The sequence below is a fragment of the Etheostoma cragini genome, chromosome 21 (genome assembly GCF_013103735.1).
Source record: "Etheostoma cragini isolate CJK2018 chromosome 21, CSU_Ecrag_1.0, whole genome shotgun sequence".
In the NCBI taxonomy this organism is placed as follows: Eukaryota; Metazoa; Chordata; class Actinopteri; order Perciformes; family Percidae; genus Etheostoma; species Etheostoma cragini.
The window spans coordinates 21,203,104-21,226,157 of NC_048427.1; the positions used below are offsets into that span (position 1 = coordinate 21,203,104).

At 42.0% G+C, this 23,054-nt stretch overlaps 1 protein-coding gene across 1 annotated transcript in view; it reads left to right on the top strand.

Annotated features, from left to right (window-relative positions):
• ca10a (carbonic anhydrase Xa) overlaps positions 1-23,054 on the top strand; it is a 190,302-nt gene that overhangs the window by 147,228 nt on the left and 20,020 nt on the right. The window contains exon 4 of the mRNA XM_034860885.1: positions 19,862-20,047. Within this exon, the coding sequence (XP_034716776.1) occupies positions 19,862-20,047 (186 nt within the window). The remainder of the gene's footprint in view (positions 1-19,861; positions 20,048-23,054) is intronic.

Below are 23,054 nucleotides of genomic sequence, written 5' to 3' on the forward strand. Positions count from 1 at the left end.
AGAGAGAGAGAGAGAGAGAGAGAGAGAGAGAGAGAGCAAGCAAGACAGGGAAAGAAAGAAGGTATTGATCAAACTCTGCAGGAGCGAACTGTATTTCCCTGAGGCTCCAGTGTGTGTGACTAGCTTTCAATGTCCCCCCTTTTCTTTTTCTTTCGTTCTTTTCTTTCCTTAATTTATTTTAAAAGCAGTGTGGCTTACAGTGGCAGTCAGTGGATATGTTTGAGATGAGTGGTCGAATTGAGAAGTTAAGCTTACACATTAGAAGTAGAAATGATGATTTCCTTTGCTGTTGGATCCTTTTATTTCCGTTCAAAGATCATTGACAAGTTATTGACTCTGTATGTATGTACTATTATGTGTGCAAGTAAATGAAAAAATAAAAAAATAGTTTTATGTTCAGTCAAGTTTTAAACTTTTTTTTTTTACTTTGGACATAGCCAAGGTCGCTGTTAGCTAAGCTAGGCTAACCAAGGGTGAAAATCCGTCTTTGTCTTTCTCTCTTCCTACCCACCAGTCTGTCTCTCTTTCTCACAAGAGACACAGCTGATCAAAATGGAGGATGTGTGCCCTGGCGTGTGTGTTCAGGCTGAGTGTGTGGTAAGGATTTCACTTTATCCCGCCGTGGTGAGCATCTCTCAGCAGGTTTAGCATCCTAGTAAGCCGGAGGATCCCAGGGGTATACCGGTAAATACATGTGCATTTGTGTGTGTGGGGGGGAGGTTGGGGCAGTGTTATATAAAAGAAGGTTTTTAATGTTCCAAAGCTCTCTCTAGCGCTCGCTCGCTGCTCTCCCTGAAGACAAGACATTGATGTTTTACTTTCCAATAAGTTGTTTAGGAGTAAAAGGCGGAAACAGAAAGAGGCAGAGGTGTGCTAAAAGGATGCTACCCATCAGAGAGCCAATACAGGGCAGGAGTGGAGGGGTTTCACCTTAATGGATTGACAAGATAGACGAAGATCGCTCAATGCCCTCGAACTTCTTTCCACTGTGAATGAATATTGAAGCAAATCAATTCTTCTGTCTCACAGTTGACAGCAGTGTCCTGCATGATGATGTGACTGCTATCTAAATATGTCCGGCACACACAGCGGCGGGTGAAGCACAATGAAGAATGTGCTTTCAGATGTGTCCGAGTTATCTCTTATCTGTTTGGACAACCCAGTTCTTCCTCGTTGGTATAATTTCTGTGCAACTGGGCGGGGCTACATTACATCAGAGCTGCTCCTCAATGCGGAAACATCCATCAGCCAGTGACCAGACATGCCTAATGGCGGCCTTCACTTCCACAATGCAGATCATTTAGAAGTGATTACCTCGATGCAGCTGCTATCCCCATTGACTGACATTAGCCCTGCGAGTCAACTCAGCTTGATTGCCGGGATCGATTCCCGCCGCCACCCAAGGAAGCTAAGGATACCACTGGGTATCGATCTGCATTAGCGCGTCCGTTAAGAGATATTGACCCAGTGTGTCAATATGACTGGCATGTTAATGTCTCAGTCACCTAGCAACTGTCTCCTAGTATCAGGAATCTATGAAAGAAAACCCTACAGTCTAGTAGTACTTTGCTGTTGTTCCGTGGCTATACCATCAAAATACTTCTTATGCACTTGATGTGTTTTTATATGTATTTTTTTTCAAAGAAGATATAAACTGGCCTGGATGAGTGTATTCTCTCCTACCCTAAGAGCGGTTTGTTAAACTGACTCACCCAGTGCAGTCCACCGAAACATATGGCCTGCACCCAATCATACTGCCAGTCATCGATGACAGAAAGAGCACAATGAACAGACACTGTGGAAAGTATAAAACATGAGAAATATTTGAAGTAAGAACTGAGACCTGAATATAGCCGATAAAGTACAATAAAGAGGGACAAAATGGAAAATAAATTGATTTCATTTGATAAGGTGCTAAGTTTATGTGCATAGCCTAGACAAGTATTTCAAATCCACCAATCACGCTAAGGAGAACTGTACAGTTGGTGATACTTCTGTGGGATTATTACTACAAACAACCCCATTCACGAATATTGATTAGTGTAGTTTAAAAAAAAATGTATTTCATACCTACACCCCTGTCAAGTATGTCAACTGTTTCATCTAGTGTTTTTGGTCCAACATGGCTGCAGTAACAGTACCCACAGGGGTTAACAGCGCTGTGTGTGTGTGTGTGTGTGTGTGTGTGTGTGTGTGTGTGTGTGTGTGTGTGTGTGTGTGTGTGTGTGTGTGTGTGTGTGTGTGTGTGTGTGTTGCTTTTACACAGTCGGTGTGAAAGGAACAGAGGCGATCGATGTGTATGAAAGCATGCTATGTTACATGTCTTTATATATCTGTGAGAATCCTGCATTTTCCTCAGGGTGATACGAAGCACAGGTTGAACTCGAGTTTTCTGTACGTCTAACATGCCTCCTCACAGCACTGTTTCTCTCATCTTTTACCATGAGCAAAATACCACTCTGTCTAGCTATGTATTTCACTTTCGCTAATATGAAGGTTCCTTTGACAGATTTTGGTTGCTGCATGTTATTAAAGCAGTCAGACATTTGGTTTTGTTTTGGACTGTACTAGTAAGCCTCTGACCTATTTCACTCCGGGCTGCATCAGACTACTGCACCGCCAGTCTCTGCAGCTGTTTTAAGGTACACCTACACAGCTCCACAAATCCAGGTTGTTGTTATATCCTGGTGCAACTGCAGGGGTTTTAGAAATATAAGCCTTCTGTCTGTGTGGAAATCCATGAATTAATTTGGGTTGTTATTCCCATCTTCCTTTTTTTGGCACTGTATTACTCACATTGTTCTTGGCTGCAACACAAAATCCCAGGTAGCTGGGGATGCCGTTCAACGAGAGGATGAATCAGTAATCTGAGGTAGCGCTAGAATGGTGGCGTGGTAGAGGAGGTCCACATCGTCATCAACAAATCTCTTTCTCATTGTGTGGTTCTTCAGAGAACTTTTACTGTGAATAAACCTCCCCAGGGTTGGGCATTGTTTGGATTTAAAAAATTCTGATTCCAATTTTTCCTTTTGATTCCTGTTCTTACCGATTCTCTATTGGACTTGAAACGGGTCTCACGCTGCTTTCTGGGCTCCATGGCTGCAACACAACAAGCGCCAGGGAGTACGACGCCCACTACGGAAACCAAAACTTAGTTAGTTACTTGTGTGATATTTGGAGCTGATGACCGGATTCTAAATCAAATTTTAGTTCTCGATGCCCAATCCTTGGTGTGATTATGTACAGTATGTACTGCGTGTGTGGCCAGCAGAACATACAAATCCCCAATATACATTATATATGATGTGATGTGCGATGTGGCAAACAAATGTGTAAATTCTAGCTAACTAGGACATCAGTTGAAAATAAGCAGAGTGGCTAACACTGGCACATTTACAGAAATGTCAATAAATGTGCATTGTCCTGATCAAATATATCAATCTTAAATGTGTGTTAATACCAAGACACTGCCATGGTTTTGTCAAGTTTCTGTTTTAGTTGGTTTCATGTTTTCTGTCTGTTTTCATGGACTTCCTGTTTCATTTTGATATCCACTGTTTGTCTTCATTCACTTCACATGCCTTCCTCTCTTTGTCTGCTTTCTGCTTCTAGTTCATGACTCCGCTTGGATTTAAGTCTTTTGAATTAGGAAAACTTGATATTCTCCATCTCAGACATCGAACATGACGTCATTTAAGTGTTCAGAGACCCAACCCGTGTTCTCATGGAGGTCGTGAAAGGCCATAAGCTGGTTTTCGACATGTTGTCTGATGCGTCTCTCGGCCAAGTCACGGCAGATATTCATCAATGGCACCTGATGTGATGTAGGGACCATCTTCGAACACAGATACATGTTAGGTAGTCTGATCCTGCAACATGTTCTCACTGGCACCGCGTCAGAGCGACGCTTGGTCAGGGGCTTTTGTTATTGAAGCAAAATGTCCGTTTAGAGTCATATTTAGAGACCCTTGGTCAGGACTCTGGACACTTTTTGAAGCTCTGGGTCAGGACGAACGTTTAAATGACATGCGGCACAGTTTGGTTTAGGAAAAGATGGTGGAGGGGTTACAAAATGAAAGTTTCAGTGACACACGGGACCAGAATGGGGCATGAACAACGGCCCTCATCCACCAACCCTAACCAACCTCCGTACGTGTATTTGAAGTATAGCTGGGAAGTATATCAATATTATATCATTTTCGTGATATGAGACTAGATATTGTCTTAGGTTTTGGATATTGTAATATGGCATAAGTGTTGTCTTTTCCTGGTTTTAAAGGTTGCATTAAGGTAAAGTGATGTCATTTCCTGAACTTACCAGACAGTTCCAGCTCTTCTATTATTTACCTTTACCCACACAGTCATTATATATCCACATTACTGATGATTATTTATCAAAAATCTCATTGTGTAATGATTTTGTGAAAGCACCAATTTTCAGCACTACAATATAGTCACTCATTGGTCAAATCTCTATATCGCCCAGCCTTAATTTCAGGTCTTACTGCTCTCTACCATTGTCTCTGTTGATTATCATCTTACAGCGCCGCGGAGCTGCTGCTCTGTACTGACCGACGCTGAAGGACACTGACCAAGTGTCTGTATTTTACGAGATGGAAGGGAGAACGGCTTGTTACTTGTTTCTAGTGTTAATGAGTGGAGGACTCTGCAGCTTCAGTGTCCCGACTTCAATCGGCAACAGATAAAGTGCTAAAGCTTTAAAACGACAGAAGGCCTCTGCTTTTCTGCCTTCCACCCTTTCTTCCTCCCTTTGTTTCACTGGATCAGTTCTAAGTCTTTGATTCCGCTGTGCTTTGAGTTGTGCATTCAGCGACTTGAGCAGATTCCTTGAACTGCATCTTTCATCTCTCCTCCGCTTAGCACACACTCATTTCACAGGCTGTCTGCCTGCTTTCTCTCTTGTTTCTTCTTGTCGATAATCCTAACCTCGCCAGCCTGCTTGTCTCTTTCTGTTGTAGCCCCGAGATGTGAACACACCGACCGTGGATCTGAAACAAATCACGCTGGGATTTGTTGTCCACTGGCTTTATTCTTCCGCAACGCAGTCCCACGGGCCTCTCCTGTCCGGGGGCTTTACACAAATCAGAATCTGTGGCCCATTTGCACCTGGTATTAAAATCAGGCCTGAGTGATCCGATTACAGGTGGACAGTTCACACCTGGCACTATGTGTCTCCAAATGCATTCTGAGGGACCACTTTCCCGCTCTACTTTATATGCAAATAAACACGTACTGTGTGTGTGTGTGTGTGTGTGTTTGTGCGTGCGAGTGTGTGTGTAAAAAGATTTTTTTTTTGTATAGTTCTTTAAAAATTCAAAGGAAACTTCTTTTAGGGAGAATAATAATTATGACTATTAATTAATTTACTAGAAACCTTACCAAAAACAATCAGGATGCTACAAATGTTGGTATGATAGGAAGATGGCTGGTGGATTCAAGAAAAATTATAATAATTTATTAAATTAATCAATTTTGAGCATGTCTGTCAGTGATCTTTACATAGTTAGTAAGTTTCCTAACCCTGGCTGGGACACACATATGGTTTGATAAAGTTATTGGACTTTAACGTATCTTTGCACCTTCAATAATGTAGCTGTCCTCAATTTAGGTCATTATGTACATCTCATCTGTGTTTTTTCCTGCATCAACCGTGTGTGATTGTGTGTGTGTGTGTGTGTGTGTATATATATATATAATCTATGAGCTCCAATACTGTTTCCATGCTTTTAACAATGTTTGTGTATATAGTTAACGACTACAATGACCTTAGACAGTAATGTGTATTTATTACTTTTTATTACTTTTATATTCAGCTACAACACAGCAATTCTGTTGTACACCAGCTTCTGCAATGACAGTCAAGTCTATTCTATAGCAGCTGTCCACTTGTGGTCCGATCACTCAGGACGGATGTTGTACTAGGTGAAAACGGGGCCTGTGATTCTGAGCTATGAAACGCACCCCAGCCAATAAACTCTGTCGCCAGTCTCGGCTCACCCTCTCATAAAAAAGGCAGAGTGATAATAATATGAAGTTTAAATTTAGAGTTACTGCTGCCTTTGCCGCATAAAGAGAGCCTGAGGGCCAGACGTTGGGCCCCCCTTATACAATGCCCAGTGGATCGTTTCCTACCACAAACAAAATAAATAAATCAGAGCCAAGTACCCAGGAGCAAAGTGTGTGTGGGCGACCCCCCCTATTTTAAGACACATTATGAGGTCACATTTCTCTCTCCATCTCTTTGATTCACTTTCCATCCCCACCCTCGCCTTTTTCCTCCACACTCGTCCCTCCGTTCCCACTTTAGCGCTCGATTTTCTCACCAAATTGCAGCAGAGCAAAATGATAATGGAGTTTCTTTGTTGTGTAATTTGCTCCCCTGCTGAGGTTCTTTTGTGTATCAAGTTAAATCCCAGAGAGCACTGGCTGTCTGAGACATAATCTGTTTGGGTTTAATGTCCCTCATCTTCAAATGTGTTTGCTAAGTGATTTTTAACTGAAAGCCTCCCAAGTTCAATCATGACAATAGTTACTTAGGCTGTGTTCTGTTTAAGTGCTTTCCCAACCACTCCGAGCTAAACACAAACAGGGCTCTCCACTTGGCCTCGCTGTTGTCCCGCAGTAGCGTGATGTTGGAGCTGCTGGAGCTGTGGTTTGAATCCAGATCTTGACAGATAGATGAGATACAGTACTCCATGCAGGCTGACGCATACACATGGCTCTGTTTTTTAACCAGCCCACAATGATAAGTAGGCCGACGGTAGCTTTGCAGTCGCGCGCTGTCTGAATGCTAATGAGGACGGCAGCACAATCAGAGCAGCCTCCACGGCTCCTGCAGCGAGCTGCGAGTCGACAAGTATTCTGACACTAATTTAATTTAATCCTGACCTCCTTTCCTCCAGTACCCAGCGAGCAGTGGGGTATGTTTGAGGGTTCAAGAACCCTGTGTGAACGACACACACACACACATCCCGGCGTTTACCCATTCCGTTTGGCTCAGTGTTCATGCTGGGTTAAAACCCAGGTTATATCTGGGTTATATCTTTCAACCGCGTTGAAAGGCAGCACATTTCTTGTGAAACACTAAATTGAGTTTCCATGTGAAATAATTTGATGACTTTGTATGGAATGTGTAGCAATTTGATATTTAATCAGCATGAATCTCTGATCTAAGTTGGGAAGCAACTTAGCAAACTTTTGAAATATAGAAGGAGGACAGTACTCTATCTAGCCCTGTTCAGATGCATTACTACTACTACTAATAATAATAAAAATAATAATAATAAAATAAACAGCCAATTACAGGCACTCCATGTATTTTCTGAAATAACAATTACAGAAATAATATTAGCAAAATATACTGTACTATAAAACAGAATGGGTCCATCAATAGTGTTTTTTCAGATAGATAGATAGATAGATAGATAGATAGATACTTTATTCATCCCGAAGGATATGTATTATATACGGCATCTATTATCTTCCCTGATCATTATAGCTGGTGCGTTTACAGGTGAGCAGCAACAACAGAGTGCAATTATGAAATTGCATGAAATGGAAATTCTCAAGTAAAACTTGACCTTACAGCAGCATTACTTATTACACGTTATCCATTATGAAGCTGATGAATGAAAGTAAACCGTCGCGGGTGAAGACACCCAGCAGACACAGAGACACACTAGCATTTGTGTGGAGTCATGTTTCTGACCACTCGACAAACATGCGAGGGGGGGAACCTTGCTCTATGTGTTTGTATGTTTTTAATCAGTTGCTGAGTGCTTCTGAGTTTTTTAAAACTGTTTATCAGGGCTGCGGTACTGTAACTTAGACTCCATTGTTATACTAATAGTTTGCACATAGGGGTAGAGAATCATTAACCCCCCCCCAATGGAATCTAGACACCGGTGGTGGCGAGGAAGGAGGTCAGCTTGAGTTGAGGACTGGAGGTGGAAGGGGGGTTGGAGGGTTGCACTCTTTGCCTGAAACGACAGCTGATAGCAAAGGGAGAAACAGATTGTGACTCTGTGATTGGCCCTTGCCATTGTGTAACAATTCTGATTGGTTTAGGCGGAAGGTGGACGCCTCCAACAGCTGATTGGAGGTAGGTAGAGCATTGATTAAGAGTGAGGTCTTCAAGGAAGGATTTACACTGAGCTGCATTTAGATCAGGAGGGACTAGTTTGCAGGGATGCAACAGTTTCACATGCATGATTAAATAAACATTTATTAGGATAACAGCTGATTTGATTTAGGAGAGAATCGATTAATAGTGAGGTCTTCCTGAAAGAATTTAGCCTGAGCTACATAAGTCTTGTTTACTGCAGCTTTACGTGGAGGGCTTTAGTGCTGAAACACGCGTGTGTGTTGCTGTTTCCATCATGTGTAAGCCTCGTCGCCACTCTCGCGCCGTCTACCCTCTGTGATGTGGCTCATGAGAAAACAGATGGCATTTTGGGACCGGTTCCAGAACGCCACTTCCTACCAGTCCTCTGCCACGCTGTCATCTCGCCGCCACGGCCTCGGTCTTAATCAGGGGCCCGACGGATGCCACTTTACACCTGCGCACTGTCACTCAGCCAGAAAGCTCTGATTTAGAAGGCCTCATATTCCTCCTCTCCTCTTCTGATGTATTCCAGAAAAGACTTGCTCAGAGGAGAGAGCTTCCTAGAGTCTGTTGGAAGTGAACCAAAGTAGAGAAATGACAGCCAGATGGTTTAGCTGCTGTTGGGGGTCCCATAGTCCCGACTTTGTTTCCATATTTGTTATACGTGAAGGTTGACTTTTTTAATCTTTATTCTGTTTATCGCAAAGGCAGGGATCGATTTGTGAAAATAAAAAGGGGGGGGGGTGATTAATCCCCCTTACAATACCAAGAATATAGAGCCACTCAGCCAGCCGTGCCAATACACTGATTTATGTACTTCAGTATTCAATGGAAAAAAATCTTAGAATGAAATGTCACAATGTGGTGTCTACACTAAACCAAGCGCTTTCAAGCCAGAGAGCAGAGTACATTTTGTGGCAAAAATGAAATACTGTCACCCAGGAAACGCTTGTTTTAATCACAACCACCATCTTTTTCCTAAACTTAACGAGCCATTTTGGCGTCTAAACGTCACGGTCGTCCCTTTCTCTCTGCAAAATGTAACTACCCCAGCCCATGAAAGGGCCGCCATTTGGAGGTGCCTGTAGCCGGCTCGCAGTCACCTGTTGGCGGGTAAACACGTCTACCAACTGTGACCAGCGTCAAGGAGCTGTATTAGTGAAGTAGTGGTATATTAGTACTATTGATCACTTGGAAAGGGGAATACTTTTTAGTATTATTCTAAAAAGTGCTCTGTGTTTTATTTGTTAAAACTCGTTCCTAAAGTTCACAGCTCCAGTAATTGCATTTTTTTTTTCTTTCTACAATGGCTGGGTGTGCTCAGTTGGTAGAGCAGGTGCACATTTACATAGACGCTTATGTGTCAACGTAGAGGTCCAGGGTTCAAGTCCGACATGTGACCATTTCCTGCATAGCTTACCCCTCTCTCTCACCAAGCTGTCCTCTCCAAAAATAAATCTCAATAAAGTCACTTTATTAGCCGATTCAGCAGGTTTCCAAATTATTTCTGGATCAAAGTATGATATCAATATCATCTTTTAGTGCGGAGATCAACTCTTCCAATATGTCAGTTTGCTTGTAAGAAACTACCTTTTATTCTGTTAGGGTGCACTAGTTCCATAACTCTTATTCTGAGCACAACAACCCGTCAATAGCATCAAACATTTATCTTCGTACCTGTCTTCCATCAAAGCCATCGGCTGCCTTTGCCTGTCTTTGCCCTGAGGTAACCACTACAATGTCAGGAAAGTGGGAGTGAAGAAAAGTCTATTATTTTTATTCACCCTCTCGATACTTACACCTTATACTGTATGTATGTGTGACCTTGCCAGAGCTGAGAGAACTTTTAAACTCAGGAAACAGCTGAACTCTCTTGTTATTGAATTCCCAAACTTTTGTCCAGTATTTTGATTGCAATCAACTACTCAGATAGCAAAGCAATGACATTACGCCCAGCTTTTTACGTCTTCCCCTCTCTGCCTTATCAGCTGTTATTTGATTTCCAGCGACGGTTATAATCTGGCCGGCCGACTCTGTAGTGAAAGCTAGTGCTGTGGCAGGAATGACAAAGAGAGTGATAAGCTCAGGAGGAGATTTGGACCCAGCAGAGGGCTTGTTGGAAAGACAGTTGAGTCAGTGGCCACTCATCACCGAGTAATTGGTAAGAAGGAGGGACGCCTGGTGAGGAATCGAGCAGTGAGCAGAGGAGCAATAACCATGGTGAGACAGCGAGCTCATCTGGTGAGAGCTAAATATTCACGTATGAAGTATCTTTGCATATTGCATACCACAACATTTTCAACAATTCCACAGTATTAGTTACCTGTTCTCTTGACTGTGGATAATCTAAAGAGCATACTGTCAGCAATACTCAAGTGGTGAATCCCAGGTTCTTAAATTACATCCATTTGCCTCCCTTCCTCGCGTCTAAGTCCGTCCCACTAAGGAAGCATGGGAGAGGAAAGAATGCAAGGAGAGAGGGAACAAGGAAATGTGTAGTTAGAGGGGCAAGACGTGCTTTTCTCTGAAGAGTCACGTGAATTTGTAGGCAGAGTTAGCGGCTTTCAGCTGCACAGCTTTCAGGAAGGCTGCTCTGGTGGATCCTCGATCATAGCTCCTCAGAGATCCATCCTCCATCCTAGCTCCTCGGGCAGGAATAAGTGCTTTGGGAGGGATTTCACGAAGGAGGGACAGAACAACTAAGTGTTCATACATTGGGACTATTTATTTGGTGGAGAGTAGTTCCACATTGTTTCGCTTTATAGAGTGGGGGGTGTTCGTTAATGTAGTTCTGCTGTGTTGGTAGGCATCTGAACTCTAAACAGAGCCAAACTAGATCGGTTTCACTCCAGTCTTCATGCTAAGCTAGGCTCCTCCTTATTCCAGTGCAATATTCAATGCCCAGATGTGACATTGATTTAATTCCTTACCTCTTGCTTTGGAAAAGTAATTAAAAAAGCCAAATGTGTTTATACTGTTGTTAACTGTTGTCAGGATCTAAAAAAACTGTATCTGTTCCTTGTTTTGTGCAAATGAAAGCTAGACTCATCATGAAAAACATCTTGGCACCAGTTGAACCTGAGCTGTCATGGTTTAAAGTAAATGTGCGAGGTCATCGACCCCTTGACCTTCACCCCCTCAGGCCTACTGTGTCTTCTTCAAGAGCATAAGGGTTTTGAACATTTAAGCACATCATTTGTATTTTTTAAGGCGCCGTTTAATCGTCTCCAAATTGTGCCAGACCAACCATGGTGTTATCAAATTCAGATCACGTTCTCAGCCCAAACGGAGCTCCGGGCTTGGTTTGGAAATGTACCAAGAAACCTCCTTGTCAACAAGAGCTCGATCCAATTGATTTGGTCGGCAGCCGACTGTGATTGCTCTGTTCTCACAAGTCCAAACAAAGCCCACAAAGGAAGAAACTGCTCCAGGGTTCAAAGTAAGTGCCTCAAAAGAAACCTAGGCGTCGGACTGAGGGAAAGTTGAAACACATAGGACCAAAGAAAAGAGAGGAGATTGAAGGGCCGCAGAAACCCTCCCTTGTTATCAGTCTTTTAGAATGGACTTTAACTCCCCCTCCCCAGAAGAGTGTTCCAGGCTGGTACAGACTTGTGTGCTGAATCTAAAGCTTATTTTAAGTGCTTTCTATTTTGTTTGTGTTGGTGACATGAAACGTTATCTTTAAACGGCATCATTATGAGGGCCACATCCGGGAGACGCTCCAACAGCTCGTTTGAAATCCGCTGTTCTGGCACATGAGACGTCTCCAGATAATTGTGGACACAAAGACAAACACATGCTTCCGGTCTGAGAATAAAAAGAATCTGCTCGCAGCTTTAAAGGCTCAGAGAGGTACTCAGATTAAAAAATGTAACATAGTCACTTTGTTAAACCACACGTTCCCCTGACCACTTTCTTCTAATGTGATTAAAGGGGAAGGATAGTCCCCAGTCCCCCAGGAGGCTCGTCACAATAAAGGAGCCCTAAACCTCGGCAGTAGGATCCACAAGCTTTTTTCTAAACAGCCAACATTTCACAGAATTACTGAATGAAAAAGGATCATCTGGATTGTGTGCATGGTGTGCTTTCGCTGAGGTTTAATTCCGAGTGTAGGGCTTATGTTGAAGGTGTCAATGTGTAGTCAGGTAATGAGTTTACTCATACTGTACCTTTTAATGTGTGTTACAGTTTTTGTCATTTATATTTGGAATTTACGTTTAATTGTGATTTGCTTCTCTAAATTTCTAATGGTGATTGTACAGAAGTCTGATGTTAAAAAACATATTTGTACATGATGTGCATCACTGTGCAATTGGTCTTTCTATCAAGTAGAAAAGACATCAAGTACATTTTTATAAATGAGGTCCCTAAGGTACTGGGGCCTGATTGGATTCCTGGTGTTTTACATGGTCTAATTCATTTCCACCTCCTCCACCCATTGACTTTAACAGCCTATTTGACTGTTTCCAGTCCCTGAGATGAGAGAGGGACGGCTGCTTGGACACCCAGGGCCCATCCTGCACCCGGCGCAGCGCGGCGCGACTGTCTTTGCTATTTTAAAAACAGAAGCCGTTGTTAATGTCCCGTCCAGCACTCACTTGCTGGTCTTACAGGGAGGTGTGTTCAGGTGCATTTTGGGCGTTTTGCTTCTTTGAGGCAGCAGAAAGTGATTGCGTCATTAATCAACAACAACTGGTCTGAAGTCAATAATGCAGCATTTCATTGTTATTTTGACATGCAAAAGATTACAAATGCAGATATTATAGTGTAAAGCCTCCATCTTAATGGCAATGTGCCGAGGTCCAGACGCGCCTGGCTGTTAAGCGAATGGGAGAGGACCTCTGATTGGTTGATTGCATTTTAAACCCAAAACACACCTGTGATTAATGAAGACACTATGTACAAGCATTTTGAACTATGGACCACGGACCCATTTTTTGGCCGTCAAACCAGCAAAAGTGGATTTGGACACGCCCTAACCACACCTGCGCCATGCGCTTCGATGGATAAGAGTGTTTCAGGCAGAGGAGCTGCAGAGTAGGCAGTATGAGAAACATAACAAGTTTTTTGAACATCGATGCATGTAAACCTATTCCTGTAGACCCCAAGAGAACAAATATGATGCCAAAAAGAGATAGAGTCTCTAAAGGCCAAACGCTTTCCGATCCTGGCATTGGAGGGGCTATATCCGACAATTTTTAAAAAAACTCTACAAAACTGACTGTCCCACAAGCATGCCTGCTTCACCCAACGATTGGCAGGATTTGAAGTTTTCTCTCCCAAGCTCTCTTTTCGTCCCTTGTGTCCCTTTAATGTGTGGAACACCATGAATGCCTCCGAGGAGAGACTGCGCCAGAGTGTTGGCTGTCAGCTCCATTCGTACCATTGTAAAGCTTTGCCTTTAAATTTGGTCGGGTGAGACTTTGTACGAACCGTTTTTTTTCAAGCCTATCCTGGCTTTGACCGCATCCTATTTGTTATGCACAGAAATTGCAGAAACAAAGAATTCCAAAAATATTAACATTGAACATTCAAAACAACATTTTCAATGAACAAGGGCTTTCAGACTTGCCCAACACCAGCCTTCTTCTTGCAAACTACCGACACTGTTGCTTTTCTGCCCAGGACAGCACAATCTCTAGAAATCTGTGTCCAAATGTCTCCGATCTGTGTTGAATCTCTCATCACGTAGCATTACTGGTACTGCTGTTCTGGTGTGTGTGACAATAAGTTCACTGAGGCGTCCAGTGAGGCGCAAGCCCTGCTTGTCTTCAATTCTTCACAGCTAGTCTTTTTCTTTATTTCCCTTCTCTCCGCTCTCCTCCTTTCGGTCCCTGCTGCCCTCTGTAGACACATCTCCTCTATCCCGGTCCATTCCATTTAGTCTCCTAATCTAAGCACCTTAATGAAAGAGCACCAGTCATCTTGTATTTTAATCAAATACATTACGCTTTCGCCATGATTCACTGCTTACAGCTGCAGGCCTTTAGTGAAGATATTAAAACCTATCTGACAGCTGCACTGCACAGTTACTCTCTGTCTGTATGTAGCGTATCACCATTTTCCTCTAAATAACAATTGTCTGTGTGGTGGCAGCTACACCAATGTGACATATTAAAACTAGTCTTTTTGTTGCTTTCTTTCAGCTAAAACCATCCTTAATCAGGCAATGGTGGCTGTTATATTTCAGATGTAACCGGAGGAAAAACTGCAGTCTAATAGCTAAACATATACAGTAGTTAGTGAAGACTTTGTCTTGTAACAAGGGTCATTTACTCTATTGATCTGTGTTCAGATGATGATGATGTCCCTTGTGTTTTCTCATTACCAGCAGGCCACTGATGTCTTCTATTACCGTACCTGCCTGCCACTACCAAGCCCGCCCCAGACGCTCAACAATCACCTTTATGACTTGTTTACGTTCTCCCAGCTATTACCTCTAATGTGGTGGTGCCTTGTGATCATCACTAGCTGTTAAGGGAGGTCCAGCACACAGTGCAATTGTCCTTTTTCGGCTCCATCGCTCCTGGAAGCCTCTCGGAACAAATGAAAAGCATGCAGCTTGAACACAACGGGGTGTCTTAGAGGGGTTACAGCTCTGACATATGACATGTGATACTATGTGGCACTTTGTAATTTACACCAATGGACATAAAAAAGCCTTAATAGATTTTATACTGCATTACAGTGCAGCACGATAGCAGGAAAATATCTCATTGCAATTATTTTGACTGATATTGAAATTGCAATATGATTCCCGATATTAGAGGGAATGATACTTGTTGTGTAGTTACTCTCATTTTCATTGAGAAATTTTCGAATAATATAAATATTGTGCCAAGCTGTGTTGTAATTCAGGATTTGTAGGCTGGGACAATACTTCATTCAGAAGGGTTGGACACAAATATTGCGCCCCCGTGATTTGGATATTGAAAATCCTCCAAAGTCAGTCAGACATTTCTGTTGGTCTTCAACCAGTGAATTCTCTGTCCTCTGTCAAGGTAAAGATTTCAGGATAGAGAAGCAAGGGTTTGACTCCAAAATAAGCTTTGAATAAGTTTTTCTACATAAGAGTGACACGACACTGTGATGAACACACGACACTCACATGACACTGTCATGACACAGTCAAGACGCATGGGGGTGGGGGTGGACTGAGAGAAGTCCACCCCTATGGTAAAGTATATATATATATATACATATACATATACATACCACCACCAGCACTACAATGTGTAGCACCCACCTGTGTCAGACACCCCCCCACATCGGCTTGGTAGAGAGGGAGGGGAACCCACGCAGACACCATGGTGAGAACACGCAAACCCTACACAGAAAGACCCAGGACCACCAGTGTGTGTGTGATTATTGTGTATATACACTATTATTGCAATTTTAAACATATTGCAATATTTCGTAGAATATTGCAATCAACTTTTTCAACATCTGTTTTATGTATCTGGTTGTTCATATCACTTCAACTTCATTGCAGCATAATGGGACAAAGTCGCCAACACATATATCATATATAATATATATTATAATATTACTATTTATTTGCATGGTGATGAAGGAACACTGATGTGTTTAAGTAGTTTTTGAACAACTATATGGCAAAGCTGGATAAACAGCTTCAGTTTCAGGCCTTATGAATGGTTTTATGTAGTTATGGTTAGGGTTCATGTGTCATGACAGTGTCATGTCACTCTTATGTAAAGTGTTACTGATGTTTTATCGACGTGCTCTCAAGAAAAGACTGGCGAGCAGGGAGGCATTTCCTAATGAAGCCGTATGAATATGTATAATTAATATGACATTATAAAGCTGAGACATGAGATGAGCTGTGTCGTACAGCTGTGTTTAAACAACAATGTACAGTTCTCTGCTTATATATTTCCATGAATAGAGCCAGTCAGTGATTTTCAGAAATGCAGCCACTGCACTGAGAATGAAAATCAGAACTCCCCAACCTGTAATATATATTTATATATATATATATATATATATATATATATATATATATATATATATATATATATATATATATATATATATATATATATATATATATATATATATATATATATATATATATATATATATGAATATAATAACTAGTTCAACATGTAAGTGTTGAGACTCCAAAGAATAATGAGAGAGCAGATTGGAATGTGAAGCCTCTGCTACGTTAGCAACCTTTCAACCACATTGACTTTGTCTTTGTTTCTTTTCATTCTTCTCTTGAAAAAGTTTGTATTTGCTCCGGCAGTTACCTTTTTCTTTTCAAAATCTCCATTATTAAGGTTGATCATTTGCATATTTAAGATTGAATCGTGTACAGCTTTTCGGTCTTTCCGCTAAGTGTCTGAAGAGCGGTCTCTACCATGTCCTCTTCTGTATTGCTGTTGCCGTTTTGCCAACATAGTGTAGATATCGGGGAGGTTGCAGGGGATATGACCCCCCCCCCCCTTAAATATTTACAAGAAGTAGATTTGTCCCCTCCAAAAATATGTTTGGATTTGGGAGGTGAAGTCCACGTTGTCCCTTTTTTTTCTCACTTCAACATCATTTTATTCATCATTTTATTTTTTGCACGATGTTTTGGACGTTTATTCGACATTCATGAAGTTTTTATTCAACGTTTTAAAAAGTGAACTAACAGAACAGCTTTGTATGAGAGAGTATTAAATTGGCCTAACAGAAAATGTTCTGTGTTTTACTGTAGCTACACACATCATTTCTGGTTTTTAATTGCAGGGCAAAGTCCGTGTAATGAGCTGCCAGAAGTTTTTCTGCTATTTTACCGATCTATTTCTTAGAATGCAGGAAACGAAGTATTTTGTGTTGAAAGAAAACTACACTTTTCTAACCTGGTGCTTATTGAGCCCAGCTGATTAGACTTACCTATCTGCATTTCACTGTTCATGATCCCTCAGCAGCCGCTCTGTTTTACTGTAAGACTAACAGGATTGCTCCCTTTGTTTCTGTCTTTCCAACCACACCTCACTACCCGTGCCCCCCAGCCAGACTCCAGCCATTTACCCTGACATGAGCAGCCAACCGCTGATATTGGCTGGGAACAAACTGTCATCCTGTGCAGCGAGTGTACACCGTTTGCTCAAATACAGCTGGGACAATTCCACGTTTTGATTTTCAATGAATTGTCTCAGAAAATTATTACAATTAACAATATAATTGTCTTTTTCAGTTGGAATTCTATTATCATTTACATTACATTACATGTCATCTACCTGACGCTTTTATCCAAAGCAACTTACACTTGCTATACAGTGGGGCTCGAAAGTTTGGGTCCTCCAGGAATTCTTTTTTGTTAATTTGCATAAAGAAGCCAAGAAAAGATGGAAAAATCTCCAAAAGGAACAAATGACAGATTAGACATTCGTATAATATTTCCCAAAAAGTTAGATTTTATTTCATCATTTACACTTTCAAAATAACAGGAAACAAAAAAATGGCTTCTACAAAAGTTAGGAAGTTTGGAAAATGGATTCAATAAAATTTCAGCAAATTTTGGACGCTAACTTAATGCCGTCTGTGAAAAAGCGGAAGTTAAAGAGAGGATGGCTTCTAAAAATTGATAATGATCCTAAACACACCTCAAAATCCATGGTGGATTACATTAAGAGGCGTAAACTGAAGGTTTTGCCATGGCCTTCACAATCTCCTGACCTCAACATAATGTAAAATCCATGGATAGACCTTACCAGAGCAGTGTGTGACAGACAGGCCAGAAACCTCCAAGAACTGGAAGACTTTTGGAAGGAAGAATGGCGGAAGATACCTCAAACAAGAATTAAAGATTCTTGGCTGGCTACAAGAAGCGTTTCCAAGCGTTTAGCCAGACTAGGCCTATGCTCAATGCAACAGTCGCAATCAAACAATAGTGTGAGGCTATAAGGCAGGAGAAATAAAAACACAGATTATAAAACTCCTTATAAAAACACACCCGCGTCACGAGTGAACGTAGCTGAATGGGGTCTTAACCTGGGCCATCATAGTGGTACTTAGAGAGCCTAATATTTTCCCAAGTGGTACGGGGTGTAAAAACACTGGTCTAAAACAACAAGGATGATGATGCTGATAATGGGAATTGAGAATCGATAAGACTTATATAAAAAAACTCTACCCAACCCTCGTCGTCTTGCCAGGAAACCTAAAAGACTTCCCTTCACTCGTTCCTCTCTATCTTTTCCTTTTTGGGCACTAAATCCGACACACACCTCTCTCCTGCTCCTGGTACTTATCTCCTCTTTCCATCGCTCCCGCTTCCTCTCTCTTTCTCCTTTCAAATGATTGATTTTTCAGAGCTTCTATAAAATATTTACAGTGTGTGGGTAGACTTCTTTCTCTGGGAATTTAGAGGAGTGGGTAAAAGCAGGGAGGCAGTGGGAGAGAAGAGAAAGCGTAGGGAGTGGAGAGAAGAGAAGAGAAAGATAAGAGCGATGGAAGTCCACCCAAAGCCATGACGTGAATATCAATGGGTCCCTTTGAAACAACTCCACATTATAAATAAATAAACAGCTGCCCATAAAGATCGTTATTCAAGGCTTTTGTAATGCCGTGCTTCCCCCAGAAAAACTCTCAGCGTATTGATTGTGAGCAGATACTGTTGATTTCAACCTCTTTTCTTTATCTCTCCCCGTCCTCTTCTTTTCACTTGAGGCTCTACTCTTTCCGTTGTCTGTTGTGTTGTTGCAGTTTACAGTACGCCTCTCCCCCCTGCTATGATCGCTGCCTAATTAAATAAAGCCCCCAGGTCTGGAACTTGGTAAGCTCTGTTGATGATACGAGCTGCAACAGAAACTCCGATTCCTAAGCTGTCAGAGTTGAGAGACAACAGCATCTCCTTATTAATGAAACCAAAGCTCAAATAGCCGAAGAAGACTTCAAGAGACTTCATTTTCCTTTTTGACGCTGTCACTAAACAAATGAAGTCAACCAGAAGACAGAGAATGACTAGAGAGAATACACCAATAGCCTTCAGTAGTGATTCATGTTTAAAAAGATAGAATATTCGACATCCTATCATGTAGCCAATTTGGAAAAGTTTTTGCATAATGGTGGCAGATCTTGTCAACTTTCATTTATGTAAATTATTAAACCTGCTGTTTTGACACATTTCATACCTAAATATATTATTTGAGCAATAATAGTGTGTTCCATTTGCCTCAGAACTCGGAAGCTGGAGCTGGGAATGACGTCGCACCCTGTCAGTCATCTGGCTTGGACCACAGTGCAGAAATACCAATAGAATAAAAAATAATGTAATGATAACTAGGCCTGCACGATTAATTGTTATAAATCCCGATCTCGATTCACGATTACATTTTTAAATAAATTCAGTTTAAAAAGAAAACATCTATGTTTGGTACTGCCAATTTGTTTTCTTCTGTCATAGTCAAAAACAATCGGGATTCATACAAAAATACCAAAGGCAAATACAAAAGGAAACAAGGGTTAACAAGGGACAGGTGACAAAAACCAAAGTGTTGCGTTTAAGATTTTGGTCAGTGTATGACGCTAAAGGAGACCTTTTGTGTCAATAACAAACGGCAGAGACACCTGACCAAGCGTCGCTTTCTGACGCGATGGCAGCTACATGAAATCAATGTCTTTCATTTTGATTTGCTGATTTGAATTTGTACTATATGTGTCTTCCTCAGAATATGATTGTGTTCTTTTGTAATTAACTGTGTCCCATCCCTTCTTTTCCAGGTAGGAGGGACGATGTACAACACTGGCCGCCACGTCTCTCTACGATTGGACAAGGAGCATCTGGTTAACATCTCTGGAGGGCCAATGACGTACAGCCACCGTCTGGAGGAGATCCGGCTACACTTTGGCAGCGAGGACGGCCAGGGCTCGGAACACCTGCTGAACGGACAGGCCTTCTCTGGAGAGGTGTGTCCAGCTGTTTAGTAGAAAATAAGTTGCATAATTAACTGTGGGCCATCTAAATTCCTTATGCATACCTTTTTTGGTTACTAAATTGAATACTAAATTGTCTAAATTCTTAGCAGGATTATATACAGAGAACAAGACTAAAGGGCGATGGAGCACAAGACTCTGGGAAAGAGAAGAAGTTGAGTTAGTAACATGCATTAATGGGATGAGGTTGCATGCAGATGGAGAGAAGGAGGAAGAAAGAGGTGCTCAGGGCATCATGGGAAGTCCCCCAACAGTCTAGGACTATAGCGGCATAACTAAGGGTTCAGGACTCTCCTGAGCCAGCCCTAACTATAAGCTTTAACAAAGAGGAACATCTTCAACCTACTCTTAAATGTGGAGACGGTGTCTGCCTCCTGAACCCAAACTGGAACCTGGTTCCACAGGAGAGGAGCCTGATAGCTGAACGCTCTGGCTCCCGTTCTACTTATAGAGACTCTAGGAACCACAAGTAACCCTGCATTCTGGGAGCGCAGTGCTCTTGTAGGGTTGTAAGGTACTCTGAGCTCTTTAAGATAAGATGGTGGCTGGCCATAAAGAGCTTTGTAGGTGAGAAGAAGGATTTTAAATTCTTCTCTGGATTTTACAAGAAGCCATTGCAGAGAAGCTAAAACAGGAGAGATGTGATCTCTTTTCCTGGTTCCTGTCAGAACACGTGCTGCAACATTCTGGATCAGCTGAAGAGTCTTTATGGACTTTTTCCAGCAGCCCAATTATAAAGAATTGCAGTAATCCAGCCTAGAAGTAACAAATGCATGGACTAGTTTTTCTGCCTCATTTTTAGACAGGATATTCCAAATTTTTTGCAATAGTACACAGGTGAAAAAAAAGGTGGTCCTTGAAATTTGCTTCATGTGAGAATTAAAGGACATGTCTTGGTCAAAGATAACTCCAAGATTCCTCACAGTGGTATCTGGGGGTCCTTCACCACATACTACACTTTTCACATGACACAATACCAAAAAAAGTCTTCAGTGCAGTTTGCAATAAAGACTTGTTAGCTTTAGCTAGGGTTTGGTATAGTTTGGGTAGAAAAATCCTCAAAACTCCATATTGCCTGGAGCACATTGGACACCACCAACTGTTAAAATTAAAACAACAAATCAATTTTTATTTCCATTTATTAATCAGAGCATTCACATTGATTATTCAGCAGGGGTAGACGCCAGTGCTGCAGTCAAGACCCTCCTGCAAAAATGCAAGGTTCATAGAGTAGGAAGACGCCAAGCGAGCAACGAGGCTTCACTCCTATTGGTACAGCAAGCCACCGTCGTCTGCTAATCCGGGCTCCGCCTGTCATGACGACTTCTGTCTGTCTTGTGTGTAATCAATCCCTCCGTTTCAGTGCTATAGACAGAGCCGCTCCTACACACGCAGCCCTAATTTAGCCCTGCTCATGTCATCATTTCACAGCACAAACGCCCACTTGCTTAGCTGTGGGGCTTACAGTGATCTTATGCCAAAACATTTAGGAAGCCGTAAACCACTTACAGGAGCATACAAGACATCTGGTACATGAGGTTGGAACGTTAGAGATCATTACATGTTTAGTTTTTATGAGGCACATTTTTTTCCAAGCACATTTCACTATTTGCAGACAACAATTGTGTGAAAATGCCTGTCATGCTTTACACATAAAGAAAGGACCGCTGTCTGCAAGGTCATTGTGTTGAATGTATTTAGATAACTACACAAAAATTCATAGTCTGGCAAGCCAGACATCCAGATGTTGGGTCTGGGATCTCCCCATTGGCAGGGCCCAATCTGAGGGGCGGGATCAACGGTTGTCTTTCAAATTCCCTCTGCACGCAATAGGATAACGCTCCAACCAACCAGAGCAGAGCTGGTTGATAGATTCAACTTTAAACTCCGAACACATCTTCCTTTTTAAGAATGACTTCAGAATTGGACAGACGCTGTTGTCCAGCAGCCATCTTCTTTGTTTTTAAGTAGCAGGGAGTTCCAGCAGAACGGTCGTAACTCTGCCGTCATTATGTTAAGCCCGCCCACCAACTCTATACACGATGTGATTGGCCTGACCAAAATTTGTTCTTTCCAGCTTCCAAGCCAACGGAGAGTTACTAGACTGACACTTGCTGTCACTAGTTTTCTAGGCTACAAACATTCATTCTTCACAAATGTGGACTAGCCATGACAGAATCAGCGGTAGCATGACATCCCACTGAATGTTCACGATTTAAAAGGGACAGGTTTATGTGTTTGTTGAAAGAACATCTTTAGTTTGTGGTCCTTGATAGATGAAAACCTGCAAATCTCTATTTTGGTAGTTAATTGAGTGGAAGAAAAGCTTTTCACACCTAAAGCAGCCCAAATTCCCCCCAAAACAAACTCGTCTTGGATATCACAGTTCAGCATTTAACTCTCTCTCACTCACACACACACACACACAAAAACACACACACACCTGCTCTGTCCTGCACTCACACTGCCATTTAGGAAGGAATGTTGACGAGTGAAACAATTACCTTCCCCGGCTTTGATTGTTCAACAGAATCATGAGTCACTCACAATGCTGCATTCCACCGCCGCCATTATATGAATAACCAATTTGTGTGGCAACAAAATAATTGCCATTTTGACAAGCAAATTTATTATAATTAATGATAATCATTTCTCCTCCCTCGGAGTCTGAGAGCTGATATTCAAATCATAATAAAACAAGTGTTTACTGTGTCCTTCAGGGTGGAGAGAGCTGTAACCCAAGTCTGAAAAGGACACATTGTACACACAGACACGCGCACACACACGCACACGCACACATACACCACCTACAGGATCCGAGGCTGCCTCGAGGGCTTCACCCATTCGCCCTTTGTGTGTTAACTCTGTGTTCCTCAGAGACAAGTAGAGAAGCTCTGAAGAGATTTGCAGCTGATATTTGAAATGTGATGTCACACTGTCGGCACGTTGCACACAGCATCCCTAAGGCAGGCAGGGGGGG